Source organism: Genypterus blacodes, unplaced genomic scaffold (genome assembly GCF_046128005.1).
Source record: "Genypterus blacodes isolate CSIRO-AG114 ecotype Tasmania unplaced genomic scaffold, CSIRO-AGI_Gbla_v1 ptg000128l_1, whole genome shotgun sequence".
Lineage (NCBI taxonomy): Eukaryota > Metazoa > Chordata > Actinopteri > Ophidiiformes > Ophidiidae > Genypterus > Genypterus blacodes.
In genome coordinates this window covers 2,532,775-2,548,257 of record NW_027466930.1, presented here as the reverse complement: position 1 = coordinate 2,548,257, position 15,483 = coordinate 2,532,775, and the positions used below count along the sequence as shown (strand labels likewise).

The 15,483-nt window shown below is 46.9% G+C and overlaps 4 protein-coding genes across 4 annotated transcripts; all 4 read right to left on the bottom strand.

The window, feature by feature from the left end:
* Window positions 1-312: 312 nt before the first annotated feature.
* On the bottom strand, window positions 313-3,911 carry lcp2b (lymphocyte cytosolic protein 2b). The gene is made up of 15 exons (XM_076162817.1): window positions 3,799-3,911; window positions 3,560-3,622; window positions 3,402-3,448; window positions 3,213-3,284; window positions 3,099-3,127; window positions 2,973-3,004; window positions 2,707-2,866; window positions 2,510-2,592; window positions 2,370-2,418; window positions 2,210-2,281; window positions 2,023-2,104; window positions 1,849-1,927; window positions 1,482-1,556; window positions 1,169-1,318; window positions 313-1,037 (listed from the first exon to the last, which is right to left on the bottom strand). Exons 1-15 carry the CDS (start codon window positions 3,874-3,876, stop codon window positions 912-914), a joined length of 1,197 nt encoding a protein of 398 aa, XP_076018932.1. The 5' UTR covers window positions 3,877-3,911; the 3' UTR covers window positions 313-911.
* Window positions 3,912-6,056: 2,145 nt separating this feature from the next.
* On the bottom strand, window positions 6,057-7,767 carry LOC143010432 (protein Wnt-8a-like). The gene is made up of 6 exons (XM_076162739.1): window positions 7,721-7,767; window positions 7,610-7,643; window positions 7,366-7,495; window positions 6,970-7,095; window positions 6,727-6,869; window positions 6,057-6,620 (listed from the first exon to the last, which is right to left on the bottom strand). The coding sequence occupies exons 2-6, from the start codon at window positions 7,622-7,624 to the stop codon at window positions 6,057-6,059; spliced, it is 978 nt and encodes a 325-aa protein (XP_076018854.1). The 5' UTR covers window positions 7,625-7,643; window positions 7,721-7,767.
* Window positions 7,768-8,304: 537 nt separating this feature from the next.
* Window positions 8,305-10,133, bottom strand: LOC143010431 (protein Wnt-8a-like). Its single transcript, XM_076162738.1, has 6 exons — window positions 10,051-10,133; window positions 9,932-9,965; window positions 9,687-9,825; window positions 9,229-9,354; window positions 8,968-9,110; window positions 8,305-8,880 (listed from the first exon to the last, which is right to left on the bottom strand). The coding sequence occupies exons 1-6, from the start codon at window positions 10,119-10,121 to the stop codon at window positions 8,305-8,307; spliced, it is 1,089 nt and encodes a 362-aa protein (XP_076018853.1). The 5' UTR covers window positions 10,122-10,133.
* Window positions 10,134-12,864: 2,731 nt separating this feature from the next.
* Window positions 12,865-14,652, bottom strand: tmsb2 (thymosin beta 2). Its single transcript, XM_076162835.1, has 3 exons — window positions 14,551-14,652; window positions 13,340-13,444; window positions 12,865-13,054 (listed from the first exon to the last, which is right to left on the bottom strand). Exons 2-3 carry the CDS (start codon window positions 13,437-13,439, stop codon window positions 13,017-13,019), a joined length of 138 nt encoding a protein of 45 aa, XP_076018950.1. The 5' UTR covers window positions 13,440-13,444; window positions 14,551-14,652; the 3' UTR covers window positions 12,865-13,016.
* Between the last annotated feature and the right edge of the window lie 831 nt (window positions 14,653-15,483).

Genomic DNA, 15,483 nt, shown 5'->3' with positions numbered 1-15,483 from the left:
ATCCACTCATGCAAAATGGCAAATGCAAATATGCAAAGCACTGATGTAACTAATGTTAGATCTGAAAAGTGATATGGAGAAGTGGATTATTGAACACCAACTGCTCTGCAATATAGCCCTGAATGTAGACAGTGATACAGACTTACATGATTTTACATGATTTCTGATATTTCCGGACTGATGATTCAGGAGAGTAACTGAAGGATTTTGCACACGGAGCTGGTTATAAGACCGTTCAATATAACAACCGACGCATTCAAGGGAGGTGGTTGTTTTTTACTAATCAGCCATCTGCATAATATTTCTACCATGTTGCCATAGTTTATTACATCCTAAATGCCTTATAGCCAGGATAGCAGGTAAAACATTAAAACTTGATGAAAATGAATCATGACACACGATAGACATTCAGATACACCCCAGTAACTTCCAATTTGGAGCACGAGACTTGCAGCAGTAATCAAAACGTGCGAGCATTGTACAAGCATTATGGTTATGTAGTCAAATTACCCTACTTCTTGGAGAATCTTATCGGTGTATGTGTGTACTTCTTTTCCCTGCAGTGCGGACCCAGCTTAGGCAATGTGATCTGATTGTTTGTGTTGGCCACCCTGACAAACTGGCGTTGCTGAAAAGATACCAGGAGGAGGGAAAGCACTCCTGTGTTGGGCCTGAAATGAAGGAGTGAGGTAAGCTGTCAATTCTCCGTATCTGGAAAGCATTTTAATAACATCCTCAAACCTTCAGTCATGTTGAAACCACCCGCTTCTCGTATTCTCTTCACTGAGACACAAACAAAGGTCACATAAAGGATTCAAAGGCTTCTAAACATACCACACACATGTGCGTGCCCACGGATTTGCATAGAGAAACACAGACAAAGACACCGATATTCAGCTTGTCGGTACTGGTCAGATTCCCACAGGGTGCAGTAGACAACACTGGCTCTCTGCTCCAGGGCGCCGATCTATGGCGTCAATGAGAAGTAGAGGGGTGTGTGTATAGTGGGCAATCATCTCCCTCACTCCAGGGTACCTCTACAGAGCAACAGTACATACACACACATACAGAGGACATCGATCTAATGAGGCTGCACAAGTCAACATCGTACTTTTACTTTACTTTCAGTATACTCACTCACTTTTTCATTTTAATATCTTCAATTTACCTGGCTTGTCTTTGGGTTATTGCCAAAGGAGTAGGAGTGGCCGTTGTTCATAATCTTAATGTTGTAAACCCTGCCTTCCTTTAGCACCATCAGGGTGTAGGGATGCTCAGTGGAGCCTCTGGAGCTGTCCCTCACCACGAAGGCCCCGTCCTCACACACACACAAAACGCACGCAGAGACGACGCCATCATAAACTACGCGTAAAATTCACATACAATTTCAGCTGCATGCTTCTGTGTGTGTGTGTGTGTGTCTGTCTGTGTTCTAGAAAGAGGAGGATGGCAAATTTGAGCTGGAGCTGCAGTGTCCTCACCTCGTTTATCTGTCGAAGAGCAACTTCAGCCTGTTGTCTGGTCAGCTTCCCTCCGTACCAGCCAGGATCCAAACCCTAAGGAAACCACAGTAAGACTGCAAAGAACACTCTCTGGTGCAATGACAGAAATGGCTGTAAGGTTATTGTTCTCCAAACTATAAAAGAGTTACTAACTGACCAGCCTAGTCAATAAATGCTGGCCTCAATCTTCCCCAGGGTCCCTAATGTTGTATTCTTTTACAACATCGCCATCTGCTGGTGGCCTCCCCAAAGTACTGAAGTTGTGTAATTGCCCAGAAAGACTTAAGCAGAGTATTGTGTACACTCAAGAAATTAAGATTTATTTTGTGACATTTCTTATTCTTACCTTTTCTGGCTCTGGCTTCAAATTTGCAAATGTCTGAGTTTCTACTGGGACCGCAGGAGCCTGACTGACCTCAGAGGCTCTTGACAGAAAGAGATGAGGCACATTTAATAAGTACATATGGTTCTTTGTCAGAGTGAGATGCCTTAGATTCCATAATTTTCCACGCTGGCCTACCTGTTGTAGGAACGTTCTGTTGGCGTCGGGGCCCTTGGCCGAGGGCAGCGCACATCACTGTACATGATGTTGCCGCCCTCTTCTGGACATGATGGGTAGTGTGAAATAAAAATGTGTTGTAAGTGAACATTGTGAGTGAATTGCAGTAAATATGACACAGAACTTTATTTGATGCATCCACATGTACTTGGTTTTGAAAGGTTTTCCTTGGATGGCCTGGGCTGACGAGGCTTTGTTCTCCGTTCAAAATGAGGGGGGGCTGTTTGGGATTAGACAGTCTGTCATATCTGTCAAGAATAATCATGCATTATCAGTGAGATAGTGAGAGTCATGACATACACACCAACCTGGTGTCGGAGGGTCTTTTTCCCTTCTAGGTAAAGGAGGAAGCCTCTCCTGCCAGAGAGACGAAAGGAGAGGGTCGGTTTTGAAACCACACAAAGTGAAAAGGAGAACAAAAGCTTCTGATAATCTAGTGCAGACTCACATTGGGGGCGATGGCTCTTCTTGGGGGGCACGGTGGAGGAGGAGAGGGCCTTCTCTCAGGCGGCGTGTCCTCACAGGAACACTCTACTCGCACGCATGCACACAGCACAGTGAACAGATTACACCCACTAGAGACTTGATCAAGCTGAGGAGTTTCTACATTGACGCTGCTTTGTAGTTGCTGCTGCTTCCTGTTACCTGAGTCGTCCTGCTCCGTGTGAAGTTTATCTGCGCCCCCGTGTTGGGGCTGCGTTGTGTGCGCAGGGGAAGTCATCTCAAAATTGTTACCACGGCTCGACTCGTGGTCTTCACTTTGACCCTCTTGTGCATCGTCGTAGTCTTTATCACTTCCATTTTCCTGACCACAGTCCAGAAACGTGACATTGTTACTATTCATTTGTAATCATTTACCGATGATAAGTACTAATTCTTGCCACATCGGCTGAAAAATAACTTTTACTTACAAATTCATCAGAATCTTCCTCCGGTACAAGAACTGAATGAAAAGAAACAAAACAGAAGAATTCTAACACTAAACAAAAAACTGCTTTATGGTGTCAGCGATGTAGTTATAAACAAGTATTTCTTACCTTTTTTGGGAAACACGGACGCCATCAATCTATAGAAACGATGAATGTGCGTCAAACGTATGAAATGATTTTGACAGTTGCTCATTCAGAATAAGCTGTAAGTGGCTTTCTTACCTCTTACCAAAAGTCTTCCTCTGCTCCCGCTTCTCCCCACTGTGGATGTCACTTTGAATCTTTGTGATTATTCTGTCAGGATATAAGAACAGTATTTATTTATTTATTTATGTTAAGTACAAAATCCTGGCTGAGGCCGGATTGCTCTCCGATATTAGTCACAAAAAATAAAGTTTGAATCTGACTCACGGAACATAAACGCTGGGGAATCCGTGAAGTTCACACGGGGTCATTTGCTGTATGATAAACAAAGAGCATTAAAATTGTCAAAGTCTGTGTGAATGTTTCTGAAGGACAGTTACATTTCTGTAGTTTGTTCATTACAGATCTCTCGTGTTCCCTCTTACCATGAACTGTGCTCCTGTTATGCTGCCTCTGATCACCGCTTTGTCACAGCCTGGCAATTGAAGCTGAGAAAGATGTGATGTCACACACTCGGAGTATCAGGGAATGTCGATTGTACGTTTGGTGATATCCTGCAATTGCTTTCACTTCCTTGCCTCAGTATTTAGTCTTGCTACTTCAGAAATAAGAAAAGCATTTGTTGTAAGAACTCTGGGTATAAGATTGCTCTTTCTGTACTCACTTTCCTCATAAAGTCAGCCAGAGTTCGAGGATTCCATCCCATCACCTCCACCTGCAAAGGAAGACTGTCCAAATCCATACTGGGCTCGCTCTTGATTGAACCGACGCAACTCTGAAGAATGGCTTCATGTGGCTGTAACCCCGAGTGACATCTTCTTTGTCTGTCGTCACACAAAAGACTAACATTAGAAGTTTCTGTGGTCGCTAAGGACTAATATAGCAGCATGTGCACTTTGCATAGTAGCTCGAACCTCGAAACTTTGACTCATTTCCTGTCTCATAACCTTTAGCGTGTAGGTCTGTGGGGGGGTATTTTTAATCTACTCTAATGTGTGTCTTGATCTGTTTGTCGTTAAGTCTCATGTTTCCCAATCTTAAGAAATTGAGCAGTTTAAGATAACTACAGTTTAACAGGTAGAGTGGAAGAACAGAAGGTAGGAAGGTAAAACAAAACAACAAAAACAAACCATGTAGCCCATCAGAGAACTTAAAGGATGCTATAGGAAATGACAGAGAGAGAGAGATCAATTATCAGTTCTCATCATGACTTCTTCCTCCTCCGGCCCGGGAGCGGACGGGTTTGCCTCTCCTGTCTCGGCATCTCACACCCAGGTGAGAGAGGAGGGCAGCGGGGTGAGTGAGGGGCTGATCAATCATACTCACGTCCCCTAAGACCCCGGGGCCTGTCTGGGTGAATACATGAGCCACCCTGGGGGGTCCTGGTGAGATGACCCCCTAACCCCCCCCTCCCCTGTGCCCTATGTGATACTGACCCTGGATATAGAACCGTAAAGCAAGTATGCAAGTAATAGCGGCATTGTAAAGCTGAATGTTGTGACGTAACTTCAAATGCCAGTATCATAAAGTTGTGCAATAGGGGAATGTGGCACCTCTGAGATGTTTTGAGACTTTTCCAGGGAGTTAGGAACAACAGATGCATTGTCCCCACCTCTGTGCCATAAGGTGAGATTTAGCCGGCGTGGAACCTGTATGGAGCCAATAATGGAGCCAGTGGAGAGCAGGGAGAAGGGGCGGACCGTGTGGGCCTCCAGGGGAGTGCAGCCTTCATTAGCACACAGCAGGACAGCCTGGGAAACACAGGACATCCCACATGCAAACACACATATGGGAAGGAGGTAAGACGCTCCCTTCTTCTACCCATACGTCCATGTTTGACCTAAAAATGTGAATCCATTTCTATTCTATTCTCTATTTGACTCTTATTTGCATTTTTGATATTGTAACATTTTATTTTCACCAACAGAGTTTATACATCACTTTTCTCCATCTTGCCGTTTCAGTTTTAACTGCTCAGTAAAGGCAAACCCCCATTCTGTTAGACCCCCACTCCCCCCCCCCCCCCCCCCCCCCCCCACTGTCCTGCAGGCGTGGACCCCCTGATGAAGGTAATATCCACGCCATCGCTCCTTTGGCTGAGACGGTGGCAGATTTATGACACGTCCAGCTGAGAGGAGGATTTGTGGAGATACGGGGGGCAGAGGAGAGCAGGGGGCGGAGCCTGCGGGCACGGAGAGGCCGGGGGGCGGGGCCTGCTGCGTTTTCTAATTACCTCCCAAATGATAAGATTAGAAATCGATTTGTGATTGAGGAGTTTATTTATTAAAAGTTGCGGGTGTTTTGTTTTTTGTTGCGTGGATCGAAGCTGTTTGCGTCATTGTGCTCGGTGTCATGGTTACACGCTGTCAGCGCGTTTCCTCCTCGCGCTTTGATGTATTGTGATTCGCTCGCATCGCCCTGTGGGATGTGACCGAGGACAGTCTGGGCTGTAAAAGACAAATACCGAACTTTTATCAGGCGGAATACTTGAGCTAATGTGCGCTTCAAAGCTCCGGATTGAGCTCAATACACGTTCACATCAAAGTCTTACCGGATCAGCGCTGGATCGACACCTCGGTTAGGTGTGAGGGGCACCGTGTTATCCGTGTAATCCCCCTGTTAGTGTATTCATCAGTGCATTCATATTCTAATCACAGCTGCTCTGGACTTCTTCACATTTAACCCCAGAAGTCACATTATACAGTAACATTTGTAAAAGTTTGTGACTGTACTTTGTCAAGAAACGCTGAGAAGAAAAATCCGAGAGGAAGACATTTATTAATATTTTATTTATTTAAATGAGCACAGCAACATAAATAGACATTTTACATTTGTACATCAACAATCAACAAACTGTCATAGAAAGTGCAGATATACTTTAGTGTCTCTTGTGTGGTTTGTCTTATCTGCCTCGCAGCGTGATTAGTCCACTTTAGATTTGTTCCCACGGTATCTTCGTCTGTAGTGGTGCGCGTCCCCGCTTCCCCTGCGCGCGCACGCGTTGGTCACTATCATCTGGGCGCAGTCGTCGCACTTCACCTTGCAGCACCAGTGGAACTTGCAGTTGCAGCTGCTGACGGCCTCGGCCCGCCTCTCCTCCACCCCCAGGCCGCACTCGTGACAAAGTCTCCGGCAGCTGCGCCTCTCCCACGGGGTGAGGCCGTCACCGTGCTGCACACACTCCCGGCCCTCGGTGCCGTGCAGCCCCAGACTAACGTTCCTCTTGCAGTAGTCTGGAGACTCTTCCAGATAGATGAGCTCCGTCTGCGCGATGTTGCTGAACGCGTTGGCGCCCCGGCTGTCCGCGCTGTTGGCGGCCCTTAGCCTCCTCTTGTCCACGTCCAGCCTCTGTGCCTGGCTGTGCTTCCTCTTCAGGTAGTTTCCTATTTCCCTGAAGTCGGACAGCTGCTCCCAGCACGTTTTGACGCTGCAGCTCTCAGACATGCCGTGACACCTGCAGATGCGCTTCATCGTCGCCTTCACTGCCTGAGTCACACCAGAATTACATTCCAATTATAATTAATTACTTTTCTTACAACGGAAAAAGTTTCAATAACGGGACGTCGTGTGACTTGAGGCGCACGGTGCTCACCTGGCGTCCAGCCTCGTTGTTGTGGAGGTTTACAGCCGCTCTGGAGTCCTGGCCGGTCTCCTGCGCGTCCACATACTGTTTGGAGATCTTCTCCCCGAAATCCACGTTATCGCTGCAGCCCCCCCACAACCAGCCACGACCACCTGCACACACAAGGAAGCTTTAACATCAGCACAAACATCCACCGTTTGAAGTAACGCAACCGTAACTTTGTTCAGACACTATTCTGAGTCGTCATCTCACCAATCTTCCCGTTCTTTGACACGTCACAGCCGCAGTCGTCCAGGTCTCCCAAGCTACAGTTCCTGGTCAGAGTGAACATGACTCCCGCCGCACTGATGGCGTGGATGAAAGATGTCTCTCTAGTGGCTAAATTAGGTGACAAAGAAAACAAAACACAACGTTACAGTTCGCTATTGAGTCAGGGTCCATACAAGCAGAATAACGGTCCTCAGCTTTGGTGCGTAAAAGGCGCGTAAACCCTGCGTAAAATCAAGATTAACCCAGGATGGCACATATTTGACAAGTGTTAATAATCTTTATAGCTCACTGATATATTAACGCGTGGGTGGTTTGCATAGTTCAGTCATTTCGGGACGTTTTCAGTGCAGAAATAATCGGTTTCCAAACAGAACCTACCGCTCCTCAGGCCTCTCAGTTGGGTGGCGCTCTCCGGACAGTTCCACCGGTCCCAGGCAAACTGATGCCTGCATTCGTCGATCCCGTTCTGCGTGCCCACCTGCACGCTGCTGGCATAGGTGAGATAGGCCTGCATGCGGGACAGGCAGGGGGTCAATAACGTTCTTAGAATAATCCACATTCTCTTGTAAATTTCGTTTTGGCAGATCACGGTGATTGAAGTCAATACATAATCGATATTTACCTTTGATCCCGTCATAAGCAAGTTACTCGCGACCCTGAGAAGAATAGAACAGTGTAAGACTCGGATCAATCATTCTGTAGAGGTCATTCAAACAGACTGTGCCGCTCTTACCAAGTGTGACCCGGACAGATTCTGCAGTTGAGCAGCAGCAGCAGCAGCCAAAGCGACCAGCGCGTCATTTCTATCCTCAGAATGAAGAGATCGACTTGTTTTGTCCCGAGCTGCCACCCCAACTTTCTCCTTTATCCAGACGAGGGACAAATGTACCTCTTGTCCTTTGTCCCCCCCGTGGCCTGAGACAGCTGATTGGGTAACCGGTGCAGGAAACGCCTCTATGCGCACTTCAAAGGCTGGAATTAGGCGACAGTTTATCTGCTATCTGAGGCTGCGGGACACCAGGGGACCAATATACAAATAACGGCCTGGGAATCTCCAATATCAAAGCTCTCTGAGCCTAGACGAGAACAAACGACGCGTAGATATTATAAAAATATTTATTATAACATCTGCCAAAATACATTTTAAATATTAGACATTTTCCAAGCAGACAAACTAAATGAACAACACAAACTCTGGCAACAAATAACAGAACATTTATCCAATAAAGTGCATTGAAAGGCTGCAGTGTGACATGACGTCATCAATGTAACCAGATGTCCACAGATGTCTCTTAGGTGATGGACGCGGTGTGTCTCTCAGTGTCGCTCACGCTCATGCTCGCGCTGCCTGCGTTTGGGTTTCTTCTTCTGTGGTTTCCTCCCGCTCCCGCGCGCGCAGTAGTATTTGGTGACGGTCTGTGCGCACTTGTCGCACTTCACCGTGCAGCACCAGTGGAACTTGCAGTTGCAGCTGCTGACCACCTCGGTGCGCTTCGCCACCACACGCAGGCCACAATCGTAGCACAGCCTGCGGCAGCTGCGCTTCTCCCACTGGGGCATGTTCTTGTCGCCCTTCACACACTCTCGGCCCTCGGTGCCGTGGTGGCCTACGCTCAGGTTCTTGACGCAGTAATCCGGGGAGTCCTCAAGGTAGATGAGCTCCGTGCGTGGGATGCTCCGGAAGGCGTGAGCGATGGCGCCCCTGGTGTCCGCGCTGTTTCCGGCCCTCAGCGGCTTCTTGTCCATCTCCAGCTTCTTTGCCTGATCGTGCTTCATCTTCAGGTAGTTGCCCACATCCCGGAAGTCAGCCAGCTGCATCCAGCAGGTCTGGATACTGCAGCTCCCAGACACTCCATGACACTTACAGGCTCTCCTCATGGTGGCTTTGATAGACTGTCAGAGAGTGAGAGTTAGTACATTAAGTCTAAACATGTTATTGTTATTCCTGTGAGTCTAATAATACAGTAAAGTGTATCTCACCAGCCTGCCTGCCTCGTTGTTATGCAGGTTGACTGCTGCGCGCGAGTCTCGTCCATCTTCCAGCGCGTCCACAAACTGTTTGGAGATCTTCTCTCCAAACGCGATATTATCACTGCAGCCTCCCCAGATCCATCCTTTACCACCTGACGACACAAAACGCCCAATGTTTTGTATTTAAAAACTACACATTAAGTACATTAATTAGAAAATATATAGTTATTTTCTCTTTAACTGCATATCCATGACTTTTATTAGTCTTACCTGTCTGTCCAATTTTGGAGTCATCGCAGCCGCAGTTGTCAAAGTCCCCCATGCTGCAGTTCTTGGTGAGTGAATACATCACTCCGGCCGCGCTGATGGCGTGGACGAAAGACGTCTCCCTGGTGGCTGAAATTAAGAAAACAATATTACAATCACGTTCAACACCATGGAGGTATGATAGCTGCGTTCCTTCTGTGCGTAAAATGCGCGTAGCCTGTGCGTAAAACCGCAGATGAACAGAGTTGGTTAGGTTTGTTGGTCATAATAAAGACAATTTTCGACATTTAAAGACAGTTTGCGGTCAGAACGCAGGGTCACGCAGTCTTAAACCACCGAGTCTGCGGTTGTCGAATGCTTTGCTCAAGGGCAGCAGTAAACTGTCATTACCCGTTAACCTCCGCACCAACCTGCGGCTTTATGTCAGGCATTTACATTAAATTTGTGAATCTTTTTCTTACCTCTTCTTAGTCCGTTATGCGTGGAAAGCTGCAGCGCGTTTTCCGGACAGTTCCACCTGTCCCACGCAAACTGGTGCTTACACTCGTGTATTCCGCTCTGCGCGCCCACTTGCACGCTGCTGGCATAGGTGAGGAAGGCCTGTGAGGAAGCAAAGCTGTGTGTTAACCACCGCTGTTTCTGCTTCTATTCTAAGAGCATCCAGACAGACGGAAGAGAGAAAAAATAGAGATAGAAAGTAATTTACCTTGGGTCCAGTCATGAGGAAGTTATTGACGGTCCTGCAGAGAGAGAAGATAAGAGGTAGGTGAGATCACTGACAAATAGAAATATGGAATAAATAAAAGTCTCCAAAAAGGGACATACCAGGTCGATGCAGAGTGAACATGACAGCACAGGGACAGAGCCACGGCTGCGAGGACATGCCAGGGTCCCATGCTGCTGTATTCCAAAAGGAGGGCTGGGTGTAGTCTCCAAGTTGGGTGGGAGTGTGTGTGTGTGTGGAGGGAGGAAGGCTACTAAACTTGTGGCTGAGCTCCACGCTGATCATATTTATGTGCTGGCACCCCGCCTCTGATTGATAGATTTGTCCCTCAGGTCACAGCGCGCTGTGAAAAAGCCCCAATGTCCCAGAGACAAATAGGAGACGTCTGCGCATTGCTGCACTTCAAAGGAGGGACGCAGACACTTCAACTGCCCCTCATTCATTCACCTGTTGTTCCCATGGCTGCGGTTTCCCACGCAGAGGAACATTAAAATACCACATCGGGATAATATTCAAAGTTTAGACTAAAGGGGTTTATTGTAATAAGCCACTTGTGAAACTATGAGAACTACAGTGATTATGAAAAATTAAAATATTCTATATTGAGGCGAGAACACGGAGACAAATGGTCCCATTACGTCACCCTGAAGTTTAGGTACTTAAAGTCTCTATAACATTTATATAGATAGATATATATTGCGTTTATTTTGCATTAAGACAATAAGAAAAGGGTCCAGAAACTCTAACTGTTAGCTGATCTGACTAAAGTGAGCCACAATGTTTATGTCCAACCTGGTTTCCCCCCCCCCCCCACACACACACACACGTTGGATGATTGTAAATAACTTAAACATGCAGCCATCAGTGCTGAGCCGCGTTCAGTCGGATCAGTTTTGTCTCATAGGGAAATGGCTCCAGTGTCCCAGGTGTCCGCAGAGCCATAAAGCCTTTCAGCGGTTGACGATATAGTCATGTAAATACTGCCTCACACATCAGCGACATTGGCAGCGGTGTGATAATAGGATAATAGATGTTTCCCTATAGGAAACAACTGGGTGTGAAAACAGTCTGGAATTTACAAGAACAAAACAAATAGTAGGGGGCCGTGTTTAAACCGTTATGGTGTAGGTTAGAAGGCTGAAGGCTAAAATTAAAAGTTTCAGTTTGTAGTTGTTATCGTGGGTGCTGATAAACATTTAATCCGTGTAAACTCCTGTGACGCATTCAGAGACGGTGCTCGGTTCTGCTCAGGCGGGTTGATTTCATTTCTGCTGATTATTTTCCTTGTTTTGTGAGCTGGGTGATCATGATTCATCACAGGTTTCTGTCATTTTGTACTAAAGTCGCCGTGAATACGCCACATTATCGCTCGTATAGAATTAGATCGCTTGCACTTGTCAAATCCCCTCATAAGCCACTCACGATCCCTTAAAACAACAATCCACTCAGTGCCCGGACAAAGGAGCGCGGCCACCAGACAACAGGAGAGGGTGGGGATAATCCCGGGTAATTAGATATCACCACAGTATGACCGAAACCTCCACAGCCACAACACTTAATAAAGATCGATCAAAATCAATCTATTGAGCGCGTAATAGTTTAGTCCCTAGCGCCCTAAATGTTATCAACGCGGGATAACAACACGTAAACAATAGTTGATCCCATACTGAGCAGGATTCAGTGGTTTAGGCCCTAGAACGGTTTAAACGCGGAGTCACGTGGGATGTTATGGGACGTGAAGGCATTTTACTACGTTCATATGAGATCACCAACAACCAGAAGTGTGTGTGTGTGTGTGTGTGTTATTCTGCCGCACAATAATGCTTCGATTGACAACAATGACGTCACAAATGTAAATTTAGTTTCAAAGTGACTTCTTGAGGACGTTTCTTAAACCAACACAGGTCCCGGGTGCGTCCTAATGAAGCGGCCCGGCAGGTATCTGAGACACACTGGGCCGCTGATGGGTGATTTATGGCGGCGCGGGGTGCGAGAAACCTCGCGGTAAAGTCTCGGGAGGTGACGGCTTTGACAGGTCGGGAGGAAGGGTGCCAGGCCCGGTGACGCCAGCCTGCCTGAGACGGGGGGCGGAGGGGAGGGGGGCGGGGTGAGCTGACTGAGGGCCCATTTGGTGACATCAGGCACCGGTAGGAGAGTTTAGCTGCAGATCGTTATTATGATGATGATGACTTTATTAAAAATACATTATGAACAGTCAGCTTTTGTTCCGTGCAATCCAATTGATGGTATCATGTATCAAAGTTGGCTTATTTGATTTGATTTGGCTTCATAGTATTTGAATTTGTATATTTGATTTACGCGTAGCAACAGTAGCTGTAGTTGTGGTACTAAGAGGAGAAGCAGCAAGATAAGTAGTAGGGTATCCATGTCTTTATTGATTAGTCTATATTATGTCATAATAGTAAACAGTAGTAGAGTTATCTGTTGTTTATACAGGACCCTGGAGAGATTTAATAATAATTATTATCAATTGTAGTTGTAATTAGTCATCAGATCATAATGTGTCATTGTATCTCTGTATCTCACATTGTTTACTTTATAAACTTCCCATGTTTGATTGTAATACACCATCAGCTTTATTACAAATGGAACAGACATGAAATATAGTGAAGATTACAAACGCACCATTCGTTGGTTCCACTTCTTCATATTTATTTCATAAAGAAACGTAAAAAGTTGATTATGAAAACACCCCACATGATTTTAGCTTGTAGCCCCCACCCCCCCTCCCCCACCCTTGGGCCTGGGTGCCTGCCTGTCCCTCCCCTCTCTGCTACATCACTACACCCACTTCCCAGTTTGGCAATATATAGGAGACATGTATAGCTGGAGGCTAGCAGCGTGAGACAGGCACCCAGACTGAAAGTTCTCCCGTAAGTGTAACCGAGCCCCCATGTGAAGACGCCAGACTCCCTTCACAGCACCCTCCAGAGCCCGCCAGCACCCTTTTCCGAAGACAAATAAATGATTCAAATACTGTGATAATCAAAACAAAGTGCTTTATCGCTGTGGCATCTTCAGCTTCTTTTCGTGGTGTGCTCTGAAGTCAAGGTGTGGCGTCGCCTTTCCTCTCCTGCTCGATGGCTGCGTGTGACAGGGGAGAGAGAGAGAAGAGAAGAGAAGGAGGGTTGGTTTGTTGGTTTGGGCTGCGGGAGTTTGCTGCGTTTTCATCACATTCATGCTGAATTGTGTCGGTGTAAAGCTTTGTCGGTGTAAAGATGTTGGTGGTTACCTACTGACACAGGCAGAAAATGTTGCAGTGGTGAAGAAGCCTGAGGGAGGCAACCCACACACACACACACCCTCCCTCCCTCCCTCCCTCCCTCCCTCCCTCACTCCCCCCCACACACACATGCGAGGGACACTCACTCTCTTTGGTGGGCAGAGGATTTTTTTCTTTTGTCTCTGTCTTCTTCAGCTTTGTCTTGTCAAAGCGGGCGATCTCAGTCATGTCAGGCTTGTCAGACATTTTGGCTGTGGACGATAACAAAAGCACGTCAGTATGCAGGCTTGACCTTTCCTGTCTGCTGGCGTATTCATAAGGCGGCTAACGGCACAAACGCACCTATAGTGGATCTATTCTGAAATGTAAACGTGTCATGTGAAAGATGGAGGTTCAGTAAGTCCTGTCTACCCTCCTGATGGCTCTGGCTGCCTTTTCTAACAGGCTTTGTGGCTGAATGCTGATAAAGGGAGTGGCCGTCACACGTGCAGCACGCAGACGTAGCAGCATGTGAGCGGATGCTGCCTCCCACACGTGCTCCGTCTGCATCTGCCGCTCAAATGATATATGTCAAACGTACAGCTCCAGTCTTGATGAACCCAGCAGCCTGCACTCTCCTTTGTCTCAGCTCTTCCTTCTCTTTATTAGGCTGAGGTCTTTGTTCTCTTCCTCTGCAGCCTGTGTCTGTCTCTCTCTCTCTCTCCCCCTCTTTCTCTCTCTCTCTCCCTCTGTCTCTGCATCCACCCCTGCAGCCTCGTGGATCTATAGGCAGCGCCTCCATTGCAGTCCTCTCCCTAACCCAGCCTGGGGTCTGACTCATTCTGGTCCAGTCACGCCTCTTTGGACCGTTCACTCTGACAGGGACTAGCGTGGAAATGTGACAAGCCCACTAGCCTGCAGCAAGCTATTTGCACACCAAGCTAATGTAAATTTATTCTCACTCCTTCACATCTAAACGGGGCCTAATGGATCCGCTTTGACATAAAAATAGACACGCTGGGCCCATGGTCAGAATCCTAAAACGTTCTTTAAAATGAGGCACAGTCACTGTCATTATCATTGTTGGTTTGGTTTGCGTCTTCATCCGGCCCTGCCAAGCATTTAACAGAAACAACAGCAATCATAAGAACAGTCTTTTCTCTTCCTATCTAAACACTCAACCTATTGTTCTGTTATCATCTTCATCATTGTCTCCATCATGTCTCTCTTTTTCTGCGTTTCCCTGCTGCCATGAGCAGTCAGCCTCAGCTGCCACACCCCAATCCTTTGTCTCACCCCTGGTAAAAATGAAATCAGAGGAGGACGCACATACACAGAGAAATGTAACGTAAGGTAGCAGAGGAGTTTGTTGTCTTACCGGTGTTCCTCACAGACGTGGGCTAAAATCCACCAGTGGAAAGACTGGGAGAAGATGGAGACAGAGAGATGGAGAGAAGGTAGAGCGATACGGAAGCTGGGAGATCTGCCGGTGTGCGCACGCCTCTCTGCATCCAGGGTGTGGGTATAAGAGAGAGAGGGGGAGAGAGAGAGAGGCAGAGTGAGAGAGGAAGGGAGGGGGGAGAGAGAGAGCTTGGTCAGCCTATTATCAATATTCATGCTCCCTTTGGGGGAAAGACAGGAGGAAGCTGCCAGCCAATAGCAGACTGCAGTGCTGCTCAGCTCATCTGAGTCTGACTAGGATAAAGGCTTGAGTTAGCACAGAGAGCAGGTTATGCTACAGTGACGGTGCTTGAGTTAGTGCAGAGATTCCCTGGCTGGCTGGAATGCTGGGAAGATAACGTTTGGTCTTATTCTCATCTCTGATCATTAAAACTCTATATTTAACTCTGCAATATTCATTTCATGTTGGACTTGAGTCAAATTCTGGATTATTTATAGATTTCTTCAGGGTGAGAGCCAAAGTACTCACACATATAAATCCAATGAGTTAAATCACATACTTCTACATTATGATTCTTGATTGATGGATTTGTCCATTTGAAACGTTTTACACTCTTCATCACACAATATTCAGGAGTCAGTTTAGTTGTTGTTGTGGCTTGGTTGCTCCTGATTACATCAGGCAGTAGTGAAAGTGATTTGTTGAGATCAGAGCCCCTCCTGATAGCATGAAGCCATCTGTTGGTGGACGCTCGTTAATCTCCTCTGTTAGAGCCGGCTGATGTCAGACTCTGGGGATGCACTCATACCTATCTCAGAATAGACGGATAATGATGAGTCAACGTGACTCCCCCCCCCCCCCCTTCTATACTCAGTGAGTTCCGCACAATAGATGTGGGAGCACTTGTGT